The sequence below is a fragment of the Vipera ursinii genome (assembly GCF_947247035.1).
Source record: "Vipera ursinii genome assembly, chromosome: 3".
Classification (NCBI taxonomy): domain Eukaryota; kingdom Metazoa; phylum Chordata; class Lepidosauria; order Squamata; family Viperidae; genus Vipera; species Vipera ursinii.
The window spans coordinates 89,339,040-89,364,530 of record NC_139516.1 but is presented as its reverse complement, the minus strand read 5'-3'; the positions used below and the strand labels follow the sequence as shown (position 1 = coordinate 89,364,530).

General features: G+C 39.7%; 1 protein-coding gene across 1 annotated transcript in view; it reads left to right on the top strand.

Moving 5' to 3' along the window:
- Window positions 1–25,491, top strand: part of COL11A1 (collagen type XI alpha 1 chain) — a gene marked incomplete at its 5' end in the record, with an annotated part of 287,402 nt that overhangs the window by 69,280 nt on the left and 192,631 nt on the right. Inside the window, one exon of the mRNA XM_083358489.1 lies at window positions 7,489–7,617. Coding sequence (XP_083214615.1) covers window positions 7,489–7,617 — 129 coding nt within the window. The remainder of the gene's footprint in view (window positions 1–7,488; window positions 7,618–25,491) is intronic.

The following is a 25,491-nucleotide window of genomic DNA, read 5'->3' as shown; positions in this document are numbered from 1 at the left end:
CGTGGTTTCACACATTCCATTACACTATTACAGGTTGTTGTTCAGTCACTCAGTCGCGTACAACTATTTGCGACCCCATGGACCGTAGAACACCAGCCCCACTATCTTCCACTGTCTTCTGGAATCTGCCCAAACTTATGCCCACTGCATCAATGACGCTATCTAATCATCTCATCCTCTGCCATCCCCTTCTCCTTTTGCCTTCAGTCTTTCCAAATAACAGGGACTTTTCCAGTGAGTTCTCTCTTGTCATTTGTTGGCCAAAGTATTTGAGCTTCGGCTTCAACGACCAGGGCAAAATGTCTTTAAGTAATGCCTCAGGAATTTAGTTTAGATCCCTATGGCTTACTGAAGCAAGATCTGACTATAGATAAATATGTATGTGAGAAAAGAATTACCCTGTTCGAGTAATCAGTTTTGAACAGCCAAAGCAATATTCATAAGCAAAGGTAATTAAAGTTAAGGAAACCTAAGGGTGACTTTAAAGTATTGTCTATTGCTTCTGGATAATTATTAGATTGTAAGATCCAAGTGTGGGAGAAGGTAATGAGAATAACTGTGAGTCAATTGCACCACTGTAAGTAATATAAGATTAAAGTATTAATCTTCTGTACGCTCGATTAACTAGAGGATTAAATGCAAAACAAGTTGTCAGAATATGGGGATTGATTCTTTCATTGTTTGTTTTTTAGTAGGCAAATTGAGTCTTCATTAGTCTTCATAGTTTCCCCTAGCATTAGCCTAATGCTAGGGGAAACTATTAATCTTTTTTACTGCTTTTTGAAAGGGAGCTGAAGGCAGGTTGAACAAGAGATAGCAGCTTATGCTCTATCATACTTCAAAATCAGTGGTGGAATTCAGCTGGTTTGCAGCACTTTGGCAGAACTGGTAGCTAATTTTTTGTTGCCCGGGCCCAGAATAGACTTCCGGAAGCAGCATCCACACAGAGAACTGATTGTTCACATATTTGAATCCCATCACTATTCCCAAGTTGTATTTATTAAAAAAATGCTTATTTGATTTCAGTACAAAACCATATTGGCATAACCTACCTGTCTTCAGCTGATCTCTCATTCTCATTACAAATGCCACAGTCAGAATTCTGAGCTATCATACAGAAGTGGCCAAAATTGTGGAAACCTTTTGGGAAAAGTGTATTTTTGAGGTTTGATGGCTAATAACACCACCTTTTTTTGGAGTAGTACCATAAATTTATACATCAATGGAAAGATAATTTAATCAAGAATGTAATGCAACAAAGTTTGTTCAATTATCTGTACTGTGTTCTATGAAAAGTTATAGCCAAATAACCAGAAAAAGTAAGCAAAACTTGCTTAGGTTGATATCAGGTAGCTTTCCTTCATCTGATTGTAGCCAATGAGCATGAGTGTTTGGAGAGCCAATCAGGTGTCATCTTATTTTGGCAATGAGCCAATCAGATCACAGTAGGATTCAGTTATTGATGTCATGTATTGAAGCTGAGAGGAGGACATTTGTCAGTGTGTTATGTGATTGTTATCAAGTTGGTTAGGGTTTTTTTTCCCCTTTCATTTAGAGAGCTTGTAAAACGTAATAAAATTAAAGTAATGGTGCAAAGAGTTGACTGGTTTCCCAGAAAGCAATGTAAAATAGTATCATTAAGTGAACAAGGCTACAATTGTAAAGAAATTAGAAGAAAATTGGTGGAAACTTAACCAAAGGTGGCATTTCTACTGTACACTTTTCCCACAAGGTTTCCACAATTTTGGCCACTACTGTAGCTGAATTCCAAGCTCCAACTTGGAAAATCATATATTGCCTCAAGCAGGTTTTAGAAGAAAGAGAAGAAAGTAACAAAACAGATTCCAAATTTCACAAGTACCATAACTTCTTTAGTGAAATTCCAGCTTTGACTAGTTTAGATACAAATCTGTTGAACATGAGAAATATCTCCCAAAGCATTGTTAAATCATTTAAAACAATAGATTTGCAGTTAAACACTTCTGATTACAAAGAATAGCCACAATGCATCACAGAATTTAACACTGTTAAGTTCATTATTTAGACTAGATGCAATCCATGTTTTAGTTAGATTAGTAAAGGTAAAGGTAAAGGTTCCCCCGCACATGCTGATAGGTTGTAAGCTTTTAAGACCTTCATGGCACAGGATCAGGTTATCTGAGGGACTTGATTATATGAGTCTGGCCCATTAGGTCTGACAGAGAAGCCCTGCTGTGCCACAGACCTACATTTGGTGGTTCCCATGTAGCAGGCCTTCTCTGCCATGGCACCTGCATTATGGAACATTCTCTCCCTGAACATTTGGTTAGTTCCATCCCTTTTGATGTTCGGGAAATCCCTCAAGAACTGGTTATGCCCCAAGGCCTGGGGGACCCACGGAACTGGAGGTTTAGATGTGGTTTCACTACTGAGGTGGATGTACTCACCCGCTTTCTGCTTGTGGTTTTGTCTATATTTAATTTTAATCGTATCCTTGTTAATGCTGATTTTTACAATGTTAAATAATCCTTATATTTAGTTGTTATATTTGGTTTAACAATTTAATGTAATTATCTTCTTTTATTGTTGAACATCTTGCTGTCAAATATATTCCCAAATATTTGACCTTTTTGACTGTTTGCAATTCTATTTTTTTCTGATAATTGCTTTTTTTTGTTTATCTGTAAAAAAATTAACTATCACTTTAGTTTTTTCTCTGTTAATCTTTAATCCTGCTATCTCTCCAAATTGTTCCATCTTTTCCAACAGTTTAGGAATCATCTCTAAGGGTTCCTCTAGAATGAATATCAAATCATCTGCAAATGCTTGCAGTTTGTAGGTTCCACCTTTTATTTTCAATCCTTTAATTTCTGGATCTTTTTTTTTTATTAAAAAGTTTTACAATACATTTTATCTTTAACAAAAAAAAACCTCCCAACCCCCTCCCCTCCCACCCTCTTCCCCCTCCCCAACCCTCCCCAACCCCTCCCTCCCTTTCCCCCCCACTTCCCAGAGCTGAATACAGGGTATAAAAATACAAACAATCATAATCTAATTTACGCAAACAATCCTAAACTATTTAAACTATCGCACTTTAACTCATATAGATAAACTCTAAACATATATATATCATATCAATAATTATTCAAATATAAAATAATACTTTTTAATCTAATACCCAATAAAAACAATCACAGATAAAACAATTTATATCAATTTTCTAAAACTATTCTTCTTTCCAACTAGGCTTTAAATTCATACTAAAACCAAGTTTATACAACCTTTCCTTCTCCTAATATATTATACAACTTAAAATACCATACCTTACTTTCCAAACATAATTTTTTTTATATAATCACATCATTCTTATATTTTCTATTACCTGTTTCATTATTACCCATAAAAATATTACAAGTTAACTTTCATCTATAATTTTTCCCAAAGTTGCACCAAAGCATATCACAAAGTATATACCAACCACACAATATCCACCTTCTTATCACACCATAACTATACGTACCAACCAGATAACAAATCATAACCTACAGAATATCAGTAAGCACTACTACAAATCTTCCCAATTAAATTTTCATAATCATCTTAAAACTAAAGCAACATAAAATATTACATAGTTATTTTATAAGGGTGAAAAGTATATCCCCAAGTATTTAGTCCTTCTAACAATTTCAATTCCCATAATCCTTATTACATTATTATCTCCTGCAGTTCTGCAACTAAATCTTCAGGCTTGGTTCATTCGTCCAGAAGCAGCACGCCTCTTCCAATTTCTGGCCTTCTCCAGTGGTACTGAAATTTGATCCGCTCCTGTAGCTTTCACATCTGTCTGTATTAACCCTTCATCATCTTGTAGATTCTCTCTGTAACGTTGAGACTCTCTCTCACCTTTTTTCTTTGTAGATTCCAAAAATGGTATGGGGGCTGCTTTTAAAACATTACTGTAGAAATCACGTGCCTGAATCACCGTAGTAAAACAATACCTCGTACCTTCATAGGTCACCACCATACCCACTGGTATCTGCCATCTAAACTTGATATCACGTCGTCTCAATTCTTGTGTCAAAAAAGCAAATTCCTTCCTTTTTCTTAAAATTCTTGAAGGGATCTCTTTTAAAATCAGAACTTTTTGCTCAGCAATTACAAAATCAATATTGTAGGAGGCCTGGATAACTTCATTTCTAATCATTCTCTTTGTAAAATAAACCACCACATCTCTGGGTAATTTCCTTTGTCTTGCAATCCAAGAATTAACACGAAAAATTTTATCTTTATCTTCCATTATTTCATCTGCTGGTCGTTTCAGCACCCCTTCCAAAGCCTCAGAAACCATTTTCTTCAAATTTTCCTTAGGATTTTCTTTTAAGCCTCTAATCCTTAAAGCAAACTCCATCTGATAATACTGTGTCGAGATCAAATCATAATCAATTTTCTCTACCACATTTTCAGTTTCTGTCATTTTTGCTTCCAATCTAATATCATTTTAAGTAAGATCTTCCACTCTTTCATCCAAATTCTCAATGCATTTAACCATGCCTTGCATTGCAGATATAATGTCTGCTCTCAGTTCTGTTAATTTCTCTGTAATCTTTTCATCCATAACCTTAGCTAGTTTTTCTGTTAACTTCTCCTCCAACTTTTTATCCATTATCTCAGCAAATTGTTGCATTTGCTTTTCCATAGTCTCTTGCAGCAAATTCTGCAAATCTTTTACCGTAAAAGCTGATGCAGATACGGGTGCAGGGGACAATAAAGTTTTCAACGAAGACTGCTGCACCAGAGCAGGAACTTTAGAAGATATAGCCGCCATTTTCACCCACTATTGTTAGCTACGCACTTCCACTTACGAGCTCAGCAAAGTCCATTGAGTTAAAGATCAAAACACCATCTTCACCAAAATCTCCTGCATCGCTCTGCCTGTGTCCTCGTTCTCAAAAGTTCTTCCTTGCTAGCAGGGATGGTTGCGAACGCCCTGTTCTGCTCCAAAAAACCCGGAGCAGAGGCGCCTCCCAGTCGGGAGCATGCCCAGGCTTCGGGGGGGCTCAATCCTTCAGCTGCCAAAACTTTAAGTTCTGGCGGCCCCGGAGAGCTCTACCCCTACCTGGGTGCTCACCCCCTCCTCTTCTCCCAAGGAGGGGGCTTCCGAGCCGCCAAAACAGCTGATCGGCGCTGTTTTCGGTGGCTCTACGGAGCCGTGAGGCTGACAGCCTAAAAATGGCTGCCTCCGGCGACGCCTTGCCATCCGGAAGTCCTTTAATTTCTGGATCTTGCCTAATGTTTCTATTTAAAACTTCCAAAGTTAAACTAAATAGCAATGGGGATAATGGACATCCTTGTCATGTGCCTTTTTGTATATCAAAATTCTCTGTGTAATCCCCATTTACAATTACTTTTGCTGATTGTTTCTGATATATTGTCTGAATCGTATTTATACGTTTTGACCAAAGACCATTGTTTTTAGTTGTTGAATCATAAATTGCCAAGAAACATTATCAAATGCCTTTTGGGCGTCTAAAAATACTAGTGCCAGTTGTTTCCCTGGATGAAGTTCATAATATTCCAATATATCTAGTATTACCCTCAAATTATTTTTTATTTGTCTCTTTGGCAAAAATCCATTTTGATCTGGGTGTATAAATCTTTCAGCCTCTCAGCTTATTATTGAAGTGAAGACTTTATAGTCCACATTCAATAGTGATATCGGTCTATAGTTTTTAACCTGGGTCAGATCTGAGTCCTCTTTTTGGTATCAAAGTTACATTGGCTTCCGTCCATGTATTTGGGAGTTTTGCCTTTTTATTGCCTATTGTGTGCCACCCAGCATCACGTCTTGCCAAATATGCAGCTATGTAAATTTGATTAATTAATAAATGAATCATAATGTTTGTTGCTTTGGTTTAAGGTATTATGTGAGCCTGACTATAGTAATTTCTGACTTAGCGTATTTTAAAAACTTAGGCAATTGCGTTTTGTCCTACAAGCTCCCTTGGTTTTGTGCATTATGTAAAATTGTGTACATTCAGATGACATAGAATGAAATAGCACCATATATCTCTAGTGCCAATTTCTATGTTTGTTGTTGAAATGCTGTACCTCTATGTGTATAGAAATGCCCACGGAAAGCTCTCTCCGTGCTGTCAGAAGCTCTGGAAAAGTTGCCTACTGAACCAAAGAAAGAACAGGCATGAATATGTCACCCTACCTAACTCCCTGCATGTGTTTCTGTGGGTCATTTTATTAGGAACCAATGTTATAGTTGCTAGGAATTGTAATTATCTGCCCAAAGATGAGGGAAAGATGTTTCTTTGTTTATATCACTGTGTCTCAACCTTGGCAGCTTGAAGATGAGTGGACTTCTACTCCCAGAGTTTCCTAGCCAGCCATGTAGGCTGGGGAATTCTGAGAGTTGAAGTCCACACATCTCCAAGCTGCCAAGGTTGAGAAACATTGGTTTATATATGATTTATATCACTGCCCATCTTACCTAAATCACTGTGGGTGGCTTACAAGATTAAAACACACAACAAATAATTCCCAGTTTAGTCCAAGGATATACAATAGCCCCACTCACAGAAAAACACATCAATTACAGAATTCATCTACCTACTTGATCCAACTGCCTGGGGAAATAGCCAGGTTTTCAATGCCTTGTGAAATGCACTATTATTTTATGTCTGGGGAAAAAAGGGCCACGATCCCACAACATCAAATCATTTTAATACTATGGGATTTAATGGAAAGTATTTTTCAAAATATACTGGGTGAGCTAAAGTTTTCTTCATTTTGATTTAGTTGTAAAGCGCCCCCCCTCCTTTTAAGTTGTGTAAATTAACCAATAATAATAAATATCTAAAACCTCATGTATTTCAATGTTATAGTCATGGGTTTAAATCAGCATTTCTCAACTTGGTAGTTTCCAGATGGATCAAACTACAACTCTCCAAAATCCCAGATAGAGATTATTAACTATATTGACTCCATTCAGTCAGTTATTAAATGTGCTACTACTCTTCACTAGCCATAAACGCATAAGCTGTATGTCATTACTATTTAAACTCTGAACTTTTTTTCTTTATGGAAGGAGCCATCAGAAGCACCTATCTAGTTATACATATTAAAGCTGATAATATGTGAATAGTATTGTTCCCATCTATTACATCACAACAAGGTAGTTTCAGCCTCCATTTATGATTTGTGCAATCACTTGGCACATAAGGGTTTAAAAACATTTGGCTCTTGCCCCAAAATGACTTCATCTCACTATAAATCTCCTATTTGTTTGTAACAAAGCTATTAACAAGCTGTGCTGGAGCCACAACAGACAAGATATAAATTACTCAAATAAATTAACAGGTGCTGCAGAATAATTAAATCCATATTAGATGTATCTCACTTAAACAAGCTTGCTTTGTAAAGAAGAAGGATTCCTTTTCATTAACACCCCCCAATGGCCTGTGATGCTTGCTAATTTATAATCTTGTGTTTCCCTGGCAGGGTGATATCCAGCAGATGCTGATTGTTGGTGATCCCAGAGCAGCGTATGATTACTGTGAGCACTACAGCCCAGACTGTGATTCTCCTGTGCCTAATGCTCCCCAAGCTCAAGAACCTCAAGTGGAGGAAGTAAGCAATGAGCCATTTTTTTAATGAAATGTATTATATACTTTAGCAGGTATGTTGCATTGATGCTATTGTGGAAAATTGACCTGGAGCTAAATTCCTCCTATTCTGAGTGTGAGTGAATCAAATATTGCCTCTCTGTCCTATCTTGCATGCATGTGTAATTTATACCCAGACCGCTTTTCTTAATATATTCAAGACCCGCCTTCAATTAAATGGACAGAAATGTAATGTTTTTTTGATGGGATTTTGGAATGTTGGAAATAACTAGGAAACAACTGAGGTCATCTCATTAAAGCAGAATCTGTGACTAAGATTTCTAAATATGATTGAGCCATAGTACTTCTCAGTGAAATGGAACTATCTCACATAGTAAAAAAAAAAGTCACTGGCAAGAGTAAGTTCTTAACTCTCACCAGTGCATTCTTCTTGATTGCAAGCTGATTTCCAGAGAATCTCTCTGGCTTCTTTGGCATTTTTATACTATCTTCCCCTAGTCATTAATTTGATTCCTGCTCCATTTCTGGATTTTGTCTTGGTATAATAATAATTTTAAAAACCTGATTTTCCCCCAAAAATAGTCCTTGCTATTCTCCCACTGAGCCCTAAATGTAATCTCCAATCTTACAAAATAAGAACTGAAAAAGATAGAGAAATGCTAGTTGCAAATGCTATTCCAAGTTGACTTTCTATGCTTTTTTAAAAGGCTAACAAATTTGTGGAATAAGGATATGGCTAATTTAATAAAATTAGCGATATCCTTATTTCACAAATTTGTTAGATGCATGGAAGATTTTGAAACATTGCTGTCTGATAACCCTATTGATTATACTGTAATGTACCAGTTAGATGCTTATGTTATAGTCTTTAACTAGTTTGGAGTACAGTATATATCTGAGTCTGAGTAGGCTTTGATTGCTTTTGTGATTTATATTTAAGGCTGAGCATGCACACTGCCTACTTTATCTCTGAAGTCATAGGTGGCAGATTTTAATGGGGGTGGACTTTTCTTCCTCCTGTTTGTCTGTCTGTCTGCCTACTCTGTCCATGAAATCAGATACATCTTATATTTATTTCTACAGTGTTTCCCATTAGCCCACAGGTCAAAGATGAGAGAAAGGTGAATGGTGGAAAGGATCTTTATAAATACTAAATTTTGTCTTTGTCCAAAGTTCCCAACAGAGATAATTTAAACCCAATCTAAAATTTCTGAATAAACGAGGATGGTTTATTTTTGCATGTAGTGCATGAAATTTTCCAATAACCTCTGCTAATTTCTCCATGTGAATACTTATAGGATATTACAGTTGGCCTAAGAAACATAGAAACATTATCACTTCTTTGTATTGTTGTTTACGGCAATTTTGACTGCAATTAATTGATTTTGTAACCTGTCACTTTTATGAGCCTTACTTTTGAGATTTAAAGATTTATCTTAAGATTTATTTTGAAATTTAATGTATATTTGAAAATTATATTTCAAATGTGTTTAACAAATATTTTTGAACAGGTGTTGATTTTCAGAGTGACAAGCAGTAAGTATCTTTAGACCTCAAAGGACAAAGAGAATTTGCATTTTCAAATTGTGACATAGATTCATTTTGTACTTGAACATCTCTATGACCTGCTCTCTTTGGACTCCTCAGGAGCCACAAGGAATTTAAATGTAAAAGCTTCTAGTTTGTATTATTGATTATTATAAGACGAATGAAAAGTTGGGACTGCTCTAGATTGAATTAAAAGACTCATTGTTTGTAGTAGGAACCTAATCTTTTGAACTATTCAATAGTCTGTGCTTAGGATTCAAAATATCTTAAGGATGTGCAGTGATTTCAGTTTGCTAGACAATCTGATGCTACTATACTATCCGCACTTTCAGGCTATGCTGCTAAGAATTTAACATCCATACCATGCAATAGGTTTTAGTATCTCAAGGATTTAGTAATCCTCACTCTATCCTCTCATTATTATCTTTAACATGCCTATTCACCCTTTCATTAACAGAAATATAATAAATATAATAATGTAATACAGAGAAAATGATAAAACCAATTTATAAATATAAAAAACCATAACTAAGGCAGGGTGGCACAGTGGCAGACAGAGAAAATCATGGATAGGCTGGGCAAGTGAAAAAAGCTTTCCATTCAGATATTTCATGGGTGCTCACGAAGGTCTTTAGAATAAAAGTGGGCATCTAGAAAAGAAGATACTTCAAATAAACCCTTATGTGATTCTCCCATTAGAGAATACCAGTCCCTGAACCATAGCTAAATAAATACCGGCAAAAGAATTGACAGCAAGGTATCTGAGGATTAGATTGAGATCTATAAATTGTTTGTGACCTTATAAATCAAAAGGAACAACACCATGTTGTGTACCTCTACTACTACTACCACTACTAAAGTAGTTGTCAAATTACAATCATTCATTTAGCATCCATTTGAAGTTGCAATGCCACTGGAAAAAAAAATAACTTACAACTGGTCCTCACACTTATAACCTTTGCACTATCCCCACAGTCATGTGATTAAATTTCAGGCGATGGCAACTGGCATGTATTTGCAACGGTTGCAGTGTCCCAGGTCATGTGGTTGCCATTAGTGACTTTCATGGCAGATTGACAGGAAACTCACACTGACAGGAAAGTCAGTCAGGGAATCTGGACTCACTTTAATAGCTGCATAGTTTCCTTAAGAACTGCAGTGATGTACCTAATAGTTTGGGGCATTTAACTGTAGAAGAAAAAGGTTGTAACATCAGTTGTGGTTCAATTAACAAACCACTATAGGTAGCAATGGAAATTCTGGTTCCGATTGTGCTCATAAGCCAAGGACTATCTGTATTATAATTTTGAATGAGGCTTAAGAGTTGAGGCTCTGTCACTTCTTCTTCTTTAAACATTCTCTTTCAGGATAATAATTTATAAGCTAAACAAACAGCTTATTTAATGATGTAATGGAATATAAGGTGGATGATGCAATGATAGGAATGACTCAGCAGGGTCTGTGTCTTTTTAAGAGCCTGAGTATAAAAGGGAAGGCTTTTGCTGGAATGTCTCTCTCTCTTGTCCGTTTCCTGCTATAATTGCTCTGTGTTGGAGTTAGCTGTATTATCATGTGTTTGTATCTTGTTCCTAGTGTATATTGTAGATAGTGTAAGATAAACCACCATTTAATATAAATCACTGTTTACTGTATTTATTCCTGGGCTATCTCAGTGCAATAAGACTGTGCATGCTCTGACATTCTCATATTAGTGTAATCCCAACTTGGGAGTCAGAGATGGAAGAAGAAGGAAGGAAGAAGAGGGAGAAGGGAGAAGAGAGAAGGGAGAAGGGAGAAGAAGAAAAAGAAGAAGAAGAAAAAGAAAAAGAAAAAGAAGAAGAAGAAGAAGAAGAAGAAGAAGAAGAAGAAGAAGAAGAAGAAGAAGAAGAAGAAGAAGAAGAAGAAGAAGAAGAAGAAGAAGAAGAAGAAGAAGAAGAAGAAGAAGATCATCTATCTAATGATGTATATTCTGGCCTTCTCCAGGCTGGATTGTCCCCTCTAGTATGTGCATAAAGTATAAGCAAAGTTGAAAATGCCTTGCTTGGAACATAATTCCACCACTCAATAAACCTTGACTGAAGAAACTGATCTCCAAAGGGAAGTCTGCTTCATTTGTTTTGACTTGGCCCTAGTTGCAGGGGACATCTGAAAGAAAGCAAATACATGTTTAAATTAAAAATGTTTTATGGAAGGAAGAGCCGAAGGAAGTCTAGCTATACTTCCTAAGGGACTCATTGCATGTTTTTTTCCTCATTAATGTATTTTTCCTTTTCTCCCAAATCCTGCTGCCTTATTAGAGCTGTTTTCCCTTAGAGACACAGATCATATGAGACAGTCTTTTAATGTGTGACACAAAGGAAGTGTATGAATTAGATAAATTATCCCAAGTAAAGATAATAAAACGGTCTACTTAGGACAGCATTTCAGGGTATTTCCTGAAAGCAATTACAACATTATCCTCCATAAATATTTCAGTAACCTTTGATTCTTGTACAGTCTTTGGGAACTGACCTCTTCTAACCTCAAATCATTTAACGTGATAACAATTTGTGCCTCTGAGTCAAATTACGTGCAGCAGTGGAGAAAAGGCCCTTTCATTCAGAAATGCTTTGGAATTCCTCCACTGTGAGTGTTGTCAATATGCATTAGATGACGTCATGTACTAATATGCATTAAGACAGGGAAATGGCTTAACTAAGGAGGGAGAACCAACCTAGAATTAAGGAGAAATTTCCTGACAGTGAGAACAGTTAATCAGCGGAACAACTTGCCTCCAGAAGTTGTGAATGCTCCAACACTGGAAAATTTTAAGACGAGATTAGACAACCATCTGTCTGAAATGGTGTAGGGTTTCCTTGGCTTGGACTAGAAGACCTCCAAGGGCCCTTCCAACTCTGTTATTCTGTCTTTGGCCAGGCTAGCAACAACCTAATTCAATGAACTATGTCCAGAGATTGTCAGAATTAGAAATATTTCCAGAACTCAACAGCATTTAGTTTTTATGGTCTTTAAACAGGATTTCTACATAGTAAGATTTCCTACTCTAAAAGCAAACCCTAAAACAATCGCTTCTTCTTTGAAATTGTAGTAATATCATCCATTCAAGTTAGGATGTAGATAAACTTTGCAGTGCTTCCCTAAGTCCCTTATTACCACCTTTGCCATTTAGCAATGCCTTTTATAGTGCATAGTAGGGTGTGAAAATCAGCCTCCTTTGGATTTGAGATATTTGTTGCATGATTTATTAATACACTAATCATGCAACAATACAGTACATGTGCAAGAGCCAACATTCATTTACATTTTTAATATAAATATAAACTGCAACTTGAATTTTTTGAGGTTTGCATTACAAGGACAAACTCTGACTAGGAGCCACCCAGATTTGGTTGAAAGATGGGCAACTATATAAATAGTTTTAAACAAATGAGCAAACAGGCATTTACAGATTGATCTGGGCAGTATGGATTAAGAAAGTTCTCATTGGGAATCATAACGTAGGATTTCCTTAAAACAAGTATGTATTCATATTAAATGCATTTGCAGCAACGCCCCTCCCCTACCCATTTTCAGGCAGGGGCAGGGGGTATGTCAATCATTAATACATGCTGGAAATGGAGCATTCTTTTTCCTCCATCAGCTTCCAGGCCAGTGCTGTCTATTTTAGATAGTTTAATTGATCCATTCATTTATCATTACTTTAAATCTTCCTTCACGAAGGATTTAGTAAATTCCTCTCTCACTATTCCTTCAAACTCAAAAGTTGATTAAAACATCAGAATATTATTTTCATTTCAGGATATTTAGAAAAATACACGTCCAATACAAAAACAGATTTTGTATCTTACTCAGAATATTTCATATAATTCAGTTTCCAACTTTTTTAGCAGTGAGCTGATGCTTGTAGAATGCAGTTAATGAAGAAAACAGTCATTTTTACTGGAGCTGCATAACGATTAAGTTGTATGATACAAATGTGCTTCTCTCTGGTAAAAGGAGGCATGAATTCACAGTGGGGAGATTATATTACATCAAGCAATGCAAAAATTTATTCATTTCATTCCTGAACTTGTATCAAAACAGTCATCCATGTGCAATAATCATTACAAATGGATCTTTACTAGTTGGACCTAACCCTGTTGTAACTTCAGACCTTCTACAGAAAGAAATGCTTTTCCTGGACTTTAACTCACTTTGCAAATTTTGTCCTTTACATTCGGTCTGTATCCAGGCTGGGCCTCTGGTGCTTCTCCACTTTTGCCTGCAACTATAATTGTTGCTTTTTGGATCATAGAAATCATTTTTGCAATTGCTCCTGTAACAAATGGAATACCTGTCAGTTAGATCAAAACTCCTGTTACTGGTATGTTCAAGGATTTGGGAATGAATGTTTTCTCAGAGACCAATCTACCTCAGAGTAAAACATCTTGATAATTACTCTAAGTGAATCTAAACAACATTAGGGAGGAAGATACTTGAAAGCTGCTTCATTTGGATATTTTCATGCAGAAAGAAATAAAAAAAGACTATAATTAGCAAAGGGCTGTCATTATGAAAGTATTCTTGTATAACTCTGCTAAATCCTTATAGTGCTCATATAGCTGCTTTATTACCATTTCTTCATTTGATCCTTCCTGCTTGTTTATAATTATTGTTCATTGGATGATAATTGATTGCTAATTGCACAGGTTACAAGATACGTCTTCTTATGATTACTATATATATATTACTGTTTTAGATTGAATTTTCCCCAATAACTGTCCCTTCTATGCCAGAGGTCTTCAAACTTGGCCCTTTTATGACTTGTAGAGTTCAAGTCCCAGAATTCCTCATCCAGGCACGCTGAGTCATAAAAGGGTCAAGTTTGAAAACCCCTGTTCTATGCATTCTCTCACCTCTCACCCCATTCCCAGGATTGTCTCCCAGGTTTTCCCCTCAGTCTTTGCAGGGAGAAAGATAATTGAGCTAGAGTAGTCATTATCTGGATAAAAGCTATATTGCAGGGATCTTTAAACTTGGCCCTTTTATGACTTGTGGACTTCAACTCTACAGGCATGCCTGGCTGAGGAATTCTGGGAGTTGAGGTCCATAAGTCATAAAAGGGTCAGGATTGAAGACCCCTGCTATATTGATTAGTTAAGGCAGTGTTCTCAGCTTGGCTGGTGAATTCTGGCAGTTGAAATCTACATATCTTAAAGTTGCCAAGGTTGTGAAACACTGAGTTAAGGCATCTGCATAAAATTCATTCTTGCATTTTTATAACTGCTGACCAAATTGTCTGGAATGAAAGACTCATTACAGTTTTCATCCATAGTCTCAGAAGATTTTATTGTTTCTGAAGTTTAGTTCCATGGACTTTTTATGACCAATTAGTGCAGGGTTATGCTTTTGGGCTGGATTTGAAATGAGTTTAGTATAGAACTAGAACTTCCCGCTTTTGAAGATGGCGGACGTGTCAGGCTGAGCTCCGTGAGCTCCGGCTATGGGGGCGTCCTTTTGGAGTCCCTCAGGGGGTCTTTTTGGGCCCGCTGAGTAGGGGATGTGGATTTTGATCCACGAAATGAACTACGAGGCAAATGAGGAGGCAGTTCGGCTGTTGGCCTGTTCCATCTGCGCATCGCTTTTCCCTCGCCTGTTTGTCTCCCGCGGCGTTGCTGGGCTCGGCTTTTTCGGCTAGCCGGTCCCTGCTGCCCTGGTGTCTCCGGACCTCTCCTAGGAGGCTGCGGTCGGCAGCGGGGGCGTTTACATCTGTCCTGGGCTGCCTGGGCTGTCGGGTCGGCGCTGCTGCTTCGGACGACTTTCGGCCGTTTTCGGCGGCGTTCTCGGCGTCCCTGGAGCTCGCGGCGTCTTCAGAGCCCCAGCTGATCGGCGCTTCTGTGAGAGGGGAGGAGAGCCTGTATGAGAAGCTCGCAGATTATTCTGGCGGCGGCGGCAGCAGCAGCAGTGGCAATGGCGGCGGCGGCGGTGGAGACATTTTATTGTTGGACCTGCTTGTGCCGTTTGTTGGCGGCTGCGGTGTCTTCGGGCCGTTTGGCGGCGGAGAAGACAGCTGCTTGTTATTTTACTGACTGGGCTGCCCTTTGTGCGGGTTCTGAGTTATTGCTGACGATGGAAGTGGCGATGGCGGCGGCGTCCTCGGGCTGCTTTGGGCGGTGGAGAGGACGACCATGGCGACAGCGATTCGTTGGTTTTTGGCTGCTTGAGATGATGGCAGCAGCAACGACTTTTGTGACAACGATGGCGATACAACGGACTGCCAACTTATTTATTCACTTATTTATTATCTTATTTATTAACTTTCCATTTGCCTCCTTCTTTCCCCTTTGGACTGGGACGGACCTGGGTACAGGCCACAGTGGGAGAGTGGCCTGTTTTACATCGGCAGCCCCATAGAGGTGGGAGCTCTGTGGGTGCTGCCCCACCCAGGGTGGGCATTTTGGACCATCCCCGGAGGCAGACTCGCATCCCGTTGTGAGAGGACGGGTTGTGGTATGCCTCTGGGAGCATCCAATCAAGTGGCAGTGGTTGGTGGATGGCCCAAATGTCCCACTCCTTTCCTTTGATCCTCCTGTTGGTTTCAATCATTGGACTGCCCTCTCTGGACTTGCTGACTGGATGCATCAATATTCTGACACAGACTTGCTCGCCCTCAGGGGTGCCCCCCTCTCCTGGGTGCGTCCCGCCTTCTTTTCTTTCCCTAATCTCGATGAGGGGCCCAATTGTTGGGACCCTGAGAGATGGCCGGGAAAGGCCAGGGGCTCTCGATATAAACCTAATAAGAGGCCCCTGGTTAATTTTTTAGCTAAATTTTTTAGGGGGTTGGGGAGGGGGTGGGGGGTAGTGGTTGTCTGGCGGTGGGGGGTAGCCAAACAACTTTGTTGCAGGCCAGGCCTGGGTCTGACGGCGTTCGGGGGGAGCGGGTTGTGGTTACATCTGGGGCTCTTGAGCGGGTCGTGGGACTACCAATTCCCACGACGGGGAAAGGCAGCAGGCGGATAGACAGGGGGCCATATCGTTACCGGGAGGGCCGTCTCCGCTGTCTTCAAGCGGTGAGGCGCTCCGACCCTCTGGTTCTTCCCCGAGGTCCCGGGAGCGGGGATGTGCAGCCTCCTGAGCTCCGGCTGGTGTACCTGAATGCCAGGTCCGTGGTTAATAAAGCTCCCCTCGTTAGGGATTTAGTTGAGGGTGAGCATGCGGACCTGGCTTGCATCACGGAGACTTGGTTGGGCCCAGAGGGTGGGGTCCCTTTGGTTGACCTCTGCCCACCAGGTTTCCGGGTGCTACACCGGCCACGAGCTCAAGGTAGGGGTGGGGGAGTGGCGGTTACCATTAGGGAGACCTTATGTCCGCGGGAGGCCACCGTTTCTCAGATAGTCGGGTGTGAGTCTCTCTTCATGAGATTTGGTCCTGGGGCGCAGTTGGGCTTGCTGCTGGTGTACATTTCGCCTAGTCGCACAGCGGCAGCCCTGCCCGTGCTGCTCGATATCCTCTCGGGTTTGGTGGTTGAGTTTCCCAAACTTATAGTTTTGGGAGACTTCAATCTACCATCCCTGGGAGGTTCATCTGAGCTAGCTCGGGAGTTCATGGCTTCCATGGCGGCCATGGACCTGACGCAAGTAATTTCAGAGCCAACTCATGAGGGAGGCCACACCCTTGACCTGATTTTTTTATCTAGACGGTGGTTGGATGATCTAGGTGGGGGCTCTCCATTTATTATGCCCCTGTCATGGACCGATCATCATCTCCTGCGGCTGGTCTTCCGCTTTGCCACCCCCCGCCGTGGGGGTACGGAGCCAAGTAGATGGTACCGCCCCAGACGCTTAATGGATCCTGATAGATTCCAAGCGGCGCTGGGGTCCCCACCTGCCTCCACTGCTCACAGCTCGGCTGATGCCTTAGTGGAAGCCTGGGGAAGGGCAGCCACTGAGGCACTTGACCGGGTTGTACCCTTGCGGCCCCTGACCCGGCGCAGATCCCAGCGAGCTCCATGGTTTTCCGCGGAGCTCCGGGAGATGAAGCGCCGGAAACGGGGCCTAGAGAGCTGCTGGAGATCTAGCCGATCCGAACCCGACCGGTTGCGGTTAAGAACCTATATTAGGTCTTATCTCGCAGCGATGAGGGTGGCGAGGTGTAATTACTTCTCCACCCTCATCGCGTCCGCAGATAATCGCCCGGCCGCCTTGTTTAGGGTGACTCGCTCACTTCTCAATCAGGAGGTGAGGGAGGATCCCTTGCAAGGTCGTGCCGAGGAATTTAGTCATCATCTGTCGGATAAAATCGCTCGGATTCGGACCGGTTTGGACTCCAGCTGGGCAGAGTCAGGCGATCAGGACACGGGCGGTCTTGTCAATGTTATCTGGGAAGAGTTTGATTCTGTGACCCCTGATGAAGTGGACAGGATTATGGGGAGGCTGAGCTACTCCACATGTTTGTTGGACCCGTGCCCTTCCTGGCTGGTTTATGCAGCCAGGGAGAGGACACGAGGCTGGCTCCAGGCGGTTATATCTGCTTCTTTGAGTGAGGGTTATTTCCCCACCGTCTTGAAGGAGGCGGTGGTGAGACCTCTCCTCAAGAAGCCTGCCCTGGACCCAGCCGTTTTGAACAACTTTCGTCCAGTCTCCAACCTTCACTTTCTTGCGAAGGTTGTTGAGAGTGTGGTGGCGCATCAGCTCCCTCTGGTCCTGGATGAAGCGGATTATCTGGACCCCTACCAATCGGGTTTCAGGCCCGGGTACAGCACGGAGACGGCATTGGTCGCTCTGGTGAATGATCTCTGGAGGGCGCGGGATAGGGGACATTCCTCTGTCCTAGTCCTATTAGACCTCTCAGCGGCTTTCGATACCATCGACCATGGTATCTTGCTGCGGCGTCTCAGGGGATTGGGAGTGGGAGGCACAGTTCTTCAGTGGTTCTCCTCCTATCTCCTGGGACGCTCGGAGTCGGTGTTGGCAGGGGGGCAGAGATCGGCCCCTAGGTCTCTCGTTTGTGGAGTTCCTCAGGGGTCGGTTCTCTCGCCTCTCCTGTTCAACATCTATATGAAACCGCTGGGTGAGATCATTCGTGGTTTTGGAGTTGGGTATCATCAGTATGCCGATGATACCCAACTTTTCTTTTCGACCCCAAACCACCCCAGTGATGCCCTCGCCGTGATGTCCCGTTGCCTGGAGGCGGTTCGGGTCTGGATGGGGAGGAACAGACTTCAGCTCAACCCTGACAAGACTGAGTGGCTGTGCATTCCGGCATCCAGGGACATTCCAAATGTTCCATCTCTTTCTATGGGGGGTGAGCTCTTACCCCCCGTGGATAGGGCTCGCAACTTGGGAGTCCTTCTAGATTCACGGCTTACTTTGGAAGAGCATATAGTGGCCGTGACTAGGGGGGCTTTCGCCCAGGTTCGCCTGGTGCGCCAGTTGCGGCCCTATCTGAACCGGGATGCCCTGTGTACAGTCACTCATGCGCTCGTGACCTCTCGCCTTGACTACTGTAATGCTCTCTACATGGGGCTTCCCTTGAAGACCACTCGGAGGCTCCAACTGGTACAGAATGCGGCCGCGAGAGTTGTCTTGGGAGTTTCCCGGTACTCCCATGTTACACCTTTGCTCCGCGAGCTGCATTGGTTACCAGTTGTCTTTCGGGTGAGGTTCAAGGTGCTGGTTACGATCTTTAAGGCCCTACATGGCATGGGTCCGGGTTACCTCAGGGACCACCTGCTGCCGGCATCGACTCCCCTCCGCCCTGTGCGTTCCCACAGAGAGGGCCTCCTCAGGGTGCCGCCAGTCAGGGAATGTCGACTGGTGGCCCCCAGGGGGAGGGCCTTCTCTGTGGGGGCTCCGGCTTTATGGAATCAATTGCCGGTGGAGCTCCGGATGGCACCAGACCTTCGAACTTTCCGTCGGGGCCTGAAGACCCATCTGTTCGAATTAGCTGGTCTGGCCTGATGGGGGATTATGGGCTTTTAATTGTTTTTAATCTGTACTTCTGTTTTTAATTGGGCATGGATTTAATTCTTTTTAATTTTTGTATAGTGTTTCTTATGTATGCCCTGTGAACCGCCCTGAGTCCCACCAAGGAGAAGGGCGGTATATAAATCAAATAAACTATAACTAAACTATAAACTATTTATCATTTCTTAGTATTTGTGAAAGAAAGAAATTCTTTTATTTTTGAAAGATAATCTTGGTGCTATACATATATTAATGTACTGACCCTTGAGAATTGCTCTTGAGTTTCTTTATTCACTGAATTAATGCTGGCAGAGAGCCACCCGGAAATTCATCAGCCTGTTCTCCTTATCCCCCAACGTTGGGGAAGAGGGCAAGGAGATACAAATACATAAAATGTTTTCAGAGTCTATTCAGAAAAAAACAATTCAAATAGAAAAGATACATTTTAAAAAATAAACAGTTTATTTGTATATCTGATGCAATTTGTAATAATGGCAGAGAGTGTCATTAAATATAAGGAATTTAGCCTGAAGCATTCAATTATAAAAATGCTTGGTTTGCTAAAATTTGAGGGAGTGGATGCACATTACCAGAATAAGTATTTGGAGATGGAGAATGATTTCTTAAGTATATAAGCTTAATTTGTCATAAAAATAAAGTATGCAATCTTTACTGATTAGTATCATGGCAAATAAGTATTCATGGAGAATAATATGGCATCAGTAAATAATATTTGTAGCTCAGGACTGAAATGCGGGGTGCTTGGTGTTCTCTGAGCTTGGTTGTTTTCTTGCAGACATTTCATTACCCAAACTAGGCAACATCTTCATGTTGTTGATGTTACCTAGTTTGGGTAATGAAACATCTGCAAGAAAACAAGCAAGCTCAGAGAGCACCAAGCACCCCTCAATAATATGGCATGCAAGGCAATCATTAATTGAAACGTATAAGTTAGTTTGAATTAGTTTCTGTGCTCTAAAATTCAAATTTCCCTACTCTGGGTACCCTCCAGCCATGTAGATTTCAACTCTTCAATTCCCAGTAATGGCCATGCTGGCTGGAATTCTGAAAGTTGAAGTCCACACATCTAGAGCACACTCAGTTGGGAAACTTTATGATCAGACTGGCTTCATTGGGGGAAAAATCATCCATTGAATTCCTAAGTTATGGACCAAATACTACAAAGATTCTCCAAAGCACCTGAAGGCAGGACAAGAAGCAATGGATGGAAATGTATTGAAGAGAGCTCTAACCTGGAACAAAGGAAAAATTTCCTGACAGAGAAAACAATTAGTTAGTGGAATGGCTTGCTTCCAGAAGTTGTGGGTGTTCCAACATTGGAGGTTTTTAAAAAGAGATTGGACAACCATCTGTCTGAAATAGTATAGAGTTTACTGCTTGACCAGGACGTTGGACTAGAAGATCTCCCAGGTCTCTTCCAACTCTGTTATTCTATTCTGTTCTCCATCTGACCCATCATGATCTTCTAGAACCATTTAAGAAAAATGCTTTTCTCACTGGAGCAGTCAGAATGTAAATGATTATGATCTCTGATCAATTGGAAATAAACTGCTCAAGATCAGAAATATATTTTGTTAAATTGAATCAGAGAAAATACTCTTGGAATCCACAACTCACAAGCAATTTTTTTTTTGCTCTGTATACTTTTTTCTCTAGAGAATAACTGATTAGTGAAAGAATGATTTCTCCTACTCCCCCCTCCCCCATTTCCAAGCTAAGCCTTTTCCCTTGACCCCATGGATACGTTTGTGGCACAATCTGGTTTTTAAACTAGATTAAGTTCATTAGGTAATCTATTCTCCAAAGCACCTGAAGACAGAACAGGAAGCAATGGATGGAAACTAATCAAGGAGAGAACCAAACCTAAGACTAAGGAGAAATTTCCAGACAGTTTAAAACAATCAGTGGAACAACTTGCCTCCAGAAGTTGTGGGTGCTCCAACACTGTGGGTTTTTAAGAAGTTTGGACAACCATTTGTCTGAAGTAGTATAGGGTTTCCTTCTTGAGCAGGGACTTGAATTAGAAGACTTCCAAGGTCCCTCCCAACTCTGTTATTTTGTTATTATCCTGAATATTTACTCCAAACATTATGGTCAGAAATGGCCCCTTTCTTACTTGCCTTGTGCTTAAATAAGCAGTGAAACTAGCAAACAAAACTTTTAAAAGAAAAACTAGCGAAAGAAAATCTCTTTGGATAACTTTAAAAATGGTTTCCAAGAGAAATTTATGGTTGAGATCATGGTATATAATTTCATCCTTAATGTAGGATATAATATATAATATATCTAGATTGTTCACTCTAGTTCTCAGGAGATAGTAGGATGTACATTAAATCAGATCATCAGTAATGTGTTCAGTGTTTTTGCTCTCACCCTTTTATAAACTTGGCAGCAGTTCAGGCCCATTTTTCATATTTGGCAAATGAACTGATGAAGTTTCTTCTGGGCTATACCAATTCAGTATAGAAAGGGTAGAGTGACTTGGTTTAATGTTCCTCTTGGCAAAGAAATAAATGTGGAGTCCTTGGTGATAATTTTTTCTGTGTGGAAAGATATTACTTTTTCCTGAAATCTACTTTTGCATGGATATAATTATATTTATATTATTCTAGTTTTGGTGTAGAGGACAATTCAGTTACATGAGCAGCAACAGCCATCCGAAATGGTTCAAGTTCAGAAAGTAGTTATTTCAACAACCAGATCTTATAGTTTGTATATGACTTTATAACATCACTGTAATCTGTGATCAAACATGAAACTTTATGACCCTTGGATAATGCTTCTGCTCTTTCTCTGCCTTTCCCAGGAGGAGAAAAAATGATTAGGAATGAAGCAACTAACCAGGAGAGACTCCAGAAGTAATCCTCAGTCTGTCTCATAGTTTAGAAATTCCAACATAAATTGTCTGTTCAATCTTTTCAGCAACTGTTATCAGAGAATTAAGAAGTGGAGAGTGTGTATGAGTGAGAGAGTTTTAGAAGGGAGAACTGCCTATCTTTTTTCCAAGAAATTAAAAATCCACCCATCCTTAGCTTCATCATTCTGAAACATTAGGTCCTCCAAACTTGTTTTGAGTGTGTGTTACTGCTTAAAAGGAAAGGAATTTCAAATTCCTTAAAAGAAATGTAGGACTATGGGGGATATGTTCCAATATTGTTGCAATATTGGAGGGGCATCTACAAAGATGAGGGGGTCAAACTATTTTCTACAGCACCAAAAGGCAAGACAAGAAACAAATAGATTGAAACTAACCAAGGAGAGAAGCAACTTAGGAAATTTCTCCTTAGCTCTAACAGTGAGAGCAATTAACCAATGGAATAACTTGCCTTCAGAAGTTGTGGGTGCTCCATCACTGAAAGCTTTCAGAAAGAGATTGGACAACCATTTGTCTGAAATGTTGTAGGGTCTCCTGCTCAAGCGGGGTGTTGGAATAGAAGAACTATGAAGTCCCTTTCAACTCTATTATTCTATGTTCTATGTTTTGTATTTCTCCATCTGAAAGAAAAATATACTTTGAAGGTCTTGATTTATCAAGCTAAGCAGACTGCTTCATCTCCATCAGCTATTTGGACCATCAGCAGGTCTATGTTGAGAAAGAAGATGCCTGCAGAAATCTGCAACTTAAAATTAAAGAGAAGAAATATAACAAATGGTCTCTAACCCTGTTAATACATAACTTGAGCATAACTAAGTAAGAAGACACAAGGCTTATTTTATACTGAAATATAATTGCCAACATTACACAAAATGAATTCAGAAAATGATGTGAACAGATTCCAGGCATGAGCCAAGATTTAGAGAAGGGATATTGCTTGGTGACAGATTTTTTAATGGCCTGTGAATGACCAATCATCAATAAAAAGAAATATCTAAAAAATCTACAATATCATTTTTATCACTAATAATATGATTCTGTATAAAATGATTTCATATGCTCAAATGATATATGTACATACATTGCAAAATGTTAAAACCATTGCCATAATGTTTTATTCTTAGGTTACGTATGGCAAAGCTGTATTAATTGGAGCAGACCCATGGTGTCATGGTGGATGGGAAATGATGAACTATTACAGTCCAAAAGTTGTCTCAGAAAGAAAAGCGATTTAGCTGTGATGGATATTATATCAAGAAAATTTCTGTAATGTCTAGTTCATCCAACTGCAGTAACGTTTGCTCAAAATTAGCAGACTGTTAGACTGCACATCTAGTTAGCAAAATAATCTGTCCAGAGTCTTTAGGTGGATTGACAAAGCTAAGTGAGAGGGGAAAATGTACATTTATTATAGCATACTGGTTCACTGAATTCTTGGCTCTCTTACAAAATATTACTAATGACAGCTCAAAAATTTAGGAAAAACATGAGACAAAAGGAACTTTATACTACATTTCACAAAGTCCTTATAGGTCTATGTTGTGAATACAATGAATAAACATAATGGTACCTTTTTTAAAGCAATACTTTGTGGAAATATTAAACTGAAGGTCCTAGAAGAGCATATTTTTCAATTGATTGTGTGTGATGCAATTCTGCTTTCTAAATAACCCCCCTTTTTGTATGTATCTTCTTAATCTTATGAATGAATAGCTTTTCAAAATGTGCCTCTGACAAGCCTTAGAATGAATATCAATTTACTTTGTCTTTTTTGTGTGTTTTTAATCAGCATACTTGGCAGTTTGTTTTATTCAGTCAATGTTTCCATTTATTTTGTGGTCTCCATAGAACTGCTTCTAATCTGTCTTCAGTCACTTTATTTACCCCCAAATTGGCACAGTCTGGAGCAGTTGCTAATTTTGCAATCAGACAAATGCTTTCATTGTTGATAGAAATAATGCTAAACTTAGGCAATCCTTTTAAAAATGCTGACTAATTGCTCATCTGAGTGCTAGAAAGAAATAATAACTTCTTTATTGTACAGTAGCTCAGTGATAAAGCCCTTGCTTTGTAATTTATAACTTATAATTTTATAATTTATAAGTTATAATTTATAGCCTTCATCTTGTGCAAGACATTCCCCATTTTTTAAATCAAATTCTAGGATTCCTGTGTAGCTGCCATAGAAACATAACTAACATTTTTTGCCTGCTAAAATTTATACTTCCTAGGGATAGTTTGCTATTGAAGTATAGCCCTTATTCATGACTAGTTGACTTGATGTGGGTTGGTAGTCATATTATTTATTTTTAAAAAACTTTCTTAGACTAAGGCAGATATTTGGAAGAAGGTTGTTTGCATGCATTGACATGTTTGATCATTAGCATCCCAAAAGATGGATTAGTCTGAGATTTCTGCCTTTTCTTAAAGACATCCCACCTCTTATCTCTTCATTTCAAAAAGAATTTTATAAAAGGACTGGTAATTTAAACACATATAACTTTCAACTAGTCTGGTTCAAAACTGAGTTGATATGTTGAAAACTTGTGTGTTTCAACCGGGTACTTTAGAATATGTCAGTTGAGCCACTGAGACATTCTCCATTTCTTTTTTCCTCTTTGCCTGCTTCATGAAACAATTATACTGAATTCAATGAAGTTTTTGTTAGTGACATATTTTCACTTATTTTTGTTTGTTTGCCCACATGAGCCCATGTAACTGAGCTTCCTTGGTTGCCAGCCAAAGAAGACAGACATTGAGGTGTTACATTCCTTTGTGGTCACAAAGTTCCCGAGTTTCTAGCCTGGCACTTTAACCACAACCCCAATCTCTTAGTTGTCTGTCAGTAGAGGTTTCAGAAATTCAGCTAAGAGTGGGGGGGAAATCAAATTCAGAAAAATATACAGGGTTTATCTTCTTGGAATTTTTAATTTTATTTTGAAACTTCTTAAACTGTGTCTTACTATTTCCTTTCTGAATTTATTTGGAGTTTATTGTTTTCATTTGTTGGCTTTCAAAAAAAATGTACAGTTGGTTTAAAGAGTCAGTTCATTAAAGTTAATGTCTCTTTTCAAACAGCTGTACCTTTGCTTAAACTTCTTTAAAATTTGGAAATATAAATTACTTTCTTGTTTGCTAGTATGTAATGAATACATATTAAAACAAACTACTGAATTCCTAGAAGATAATCTTAATTTCTTTTTAAATGTGCTAGTCTTCCCTTGTAAAACATTGTATCTGCTGAAATTACAAGACAATAAACAATACATTTTATCTTCTGATAACTTTTGTAGGTAAAAGAGTTCAGGGCAAGTCAAAAATGTCAACATTAATACTTACTGTAAAGAACATGTAATGGCTTGAGGCATAAAGGTACTTCTACTATATCAAGGGAGGAGAACCCTTTCTCCTGTTACGGTCTGTTAAACTTCGATGTTACTTGGAGGGTGTCTACATTTTGTGGACGGGTATCTTTAGATCAAACATTGAG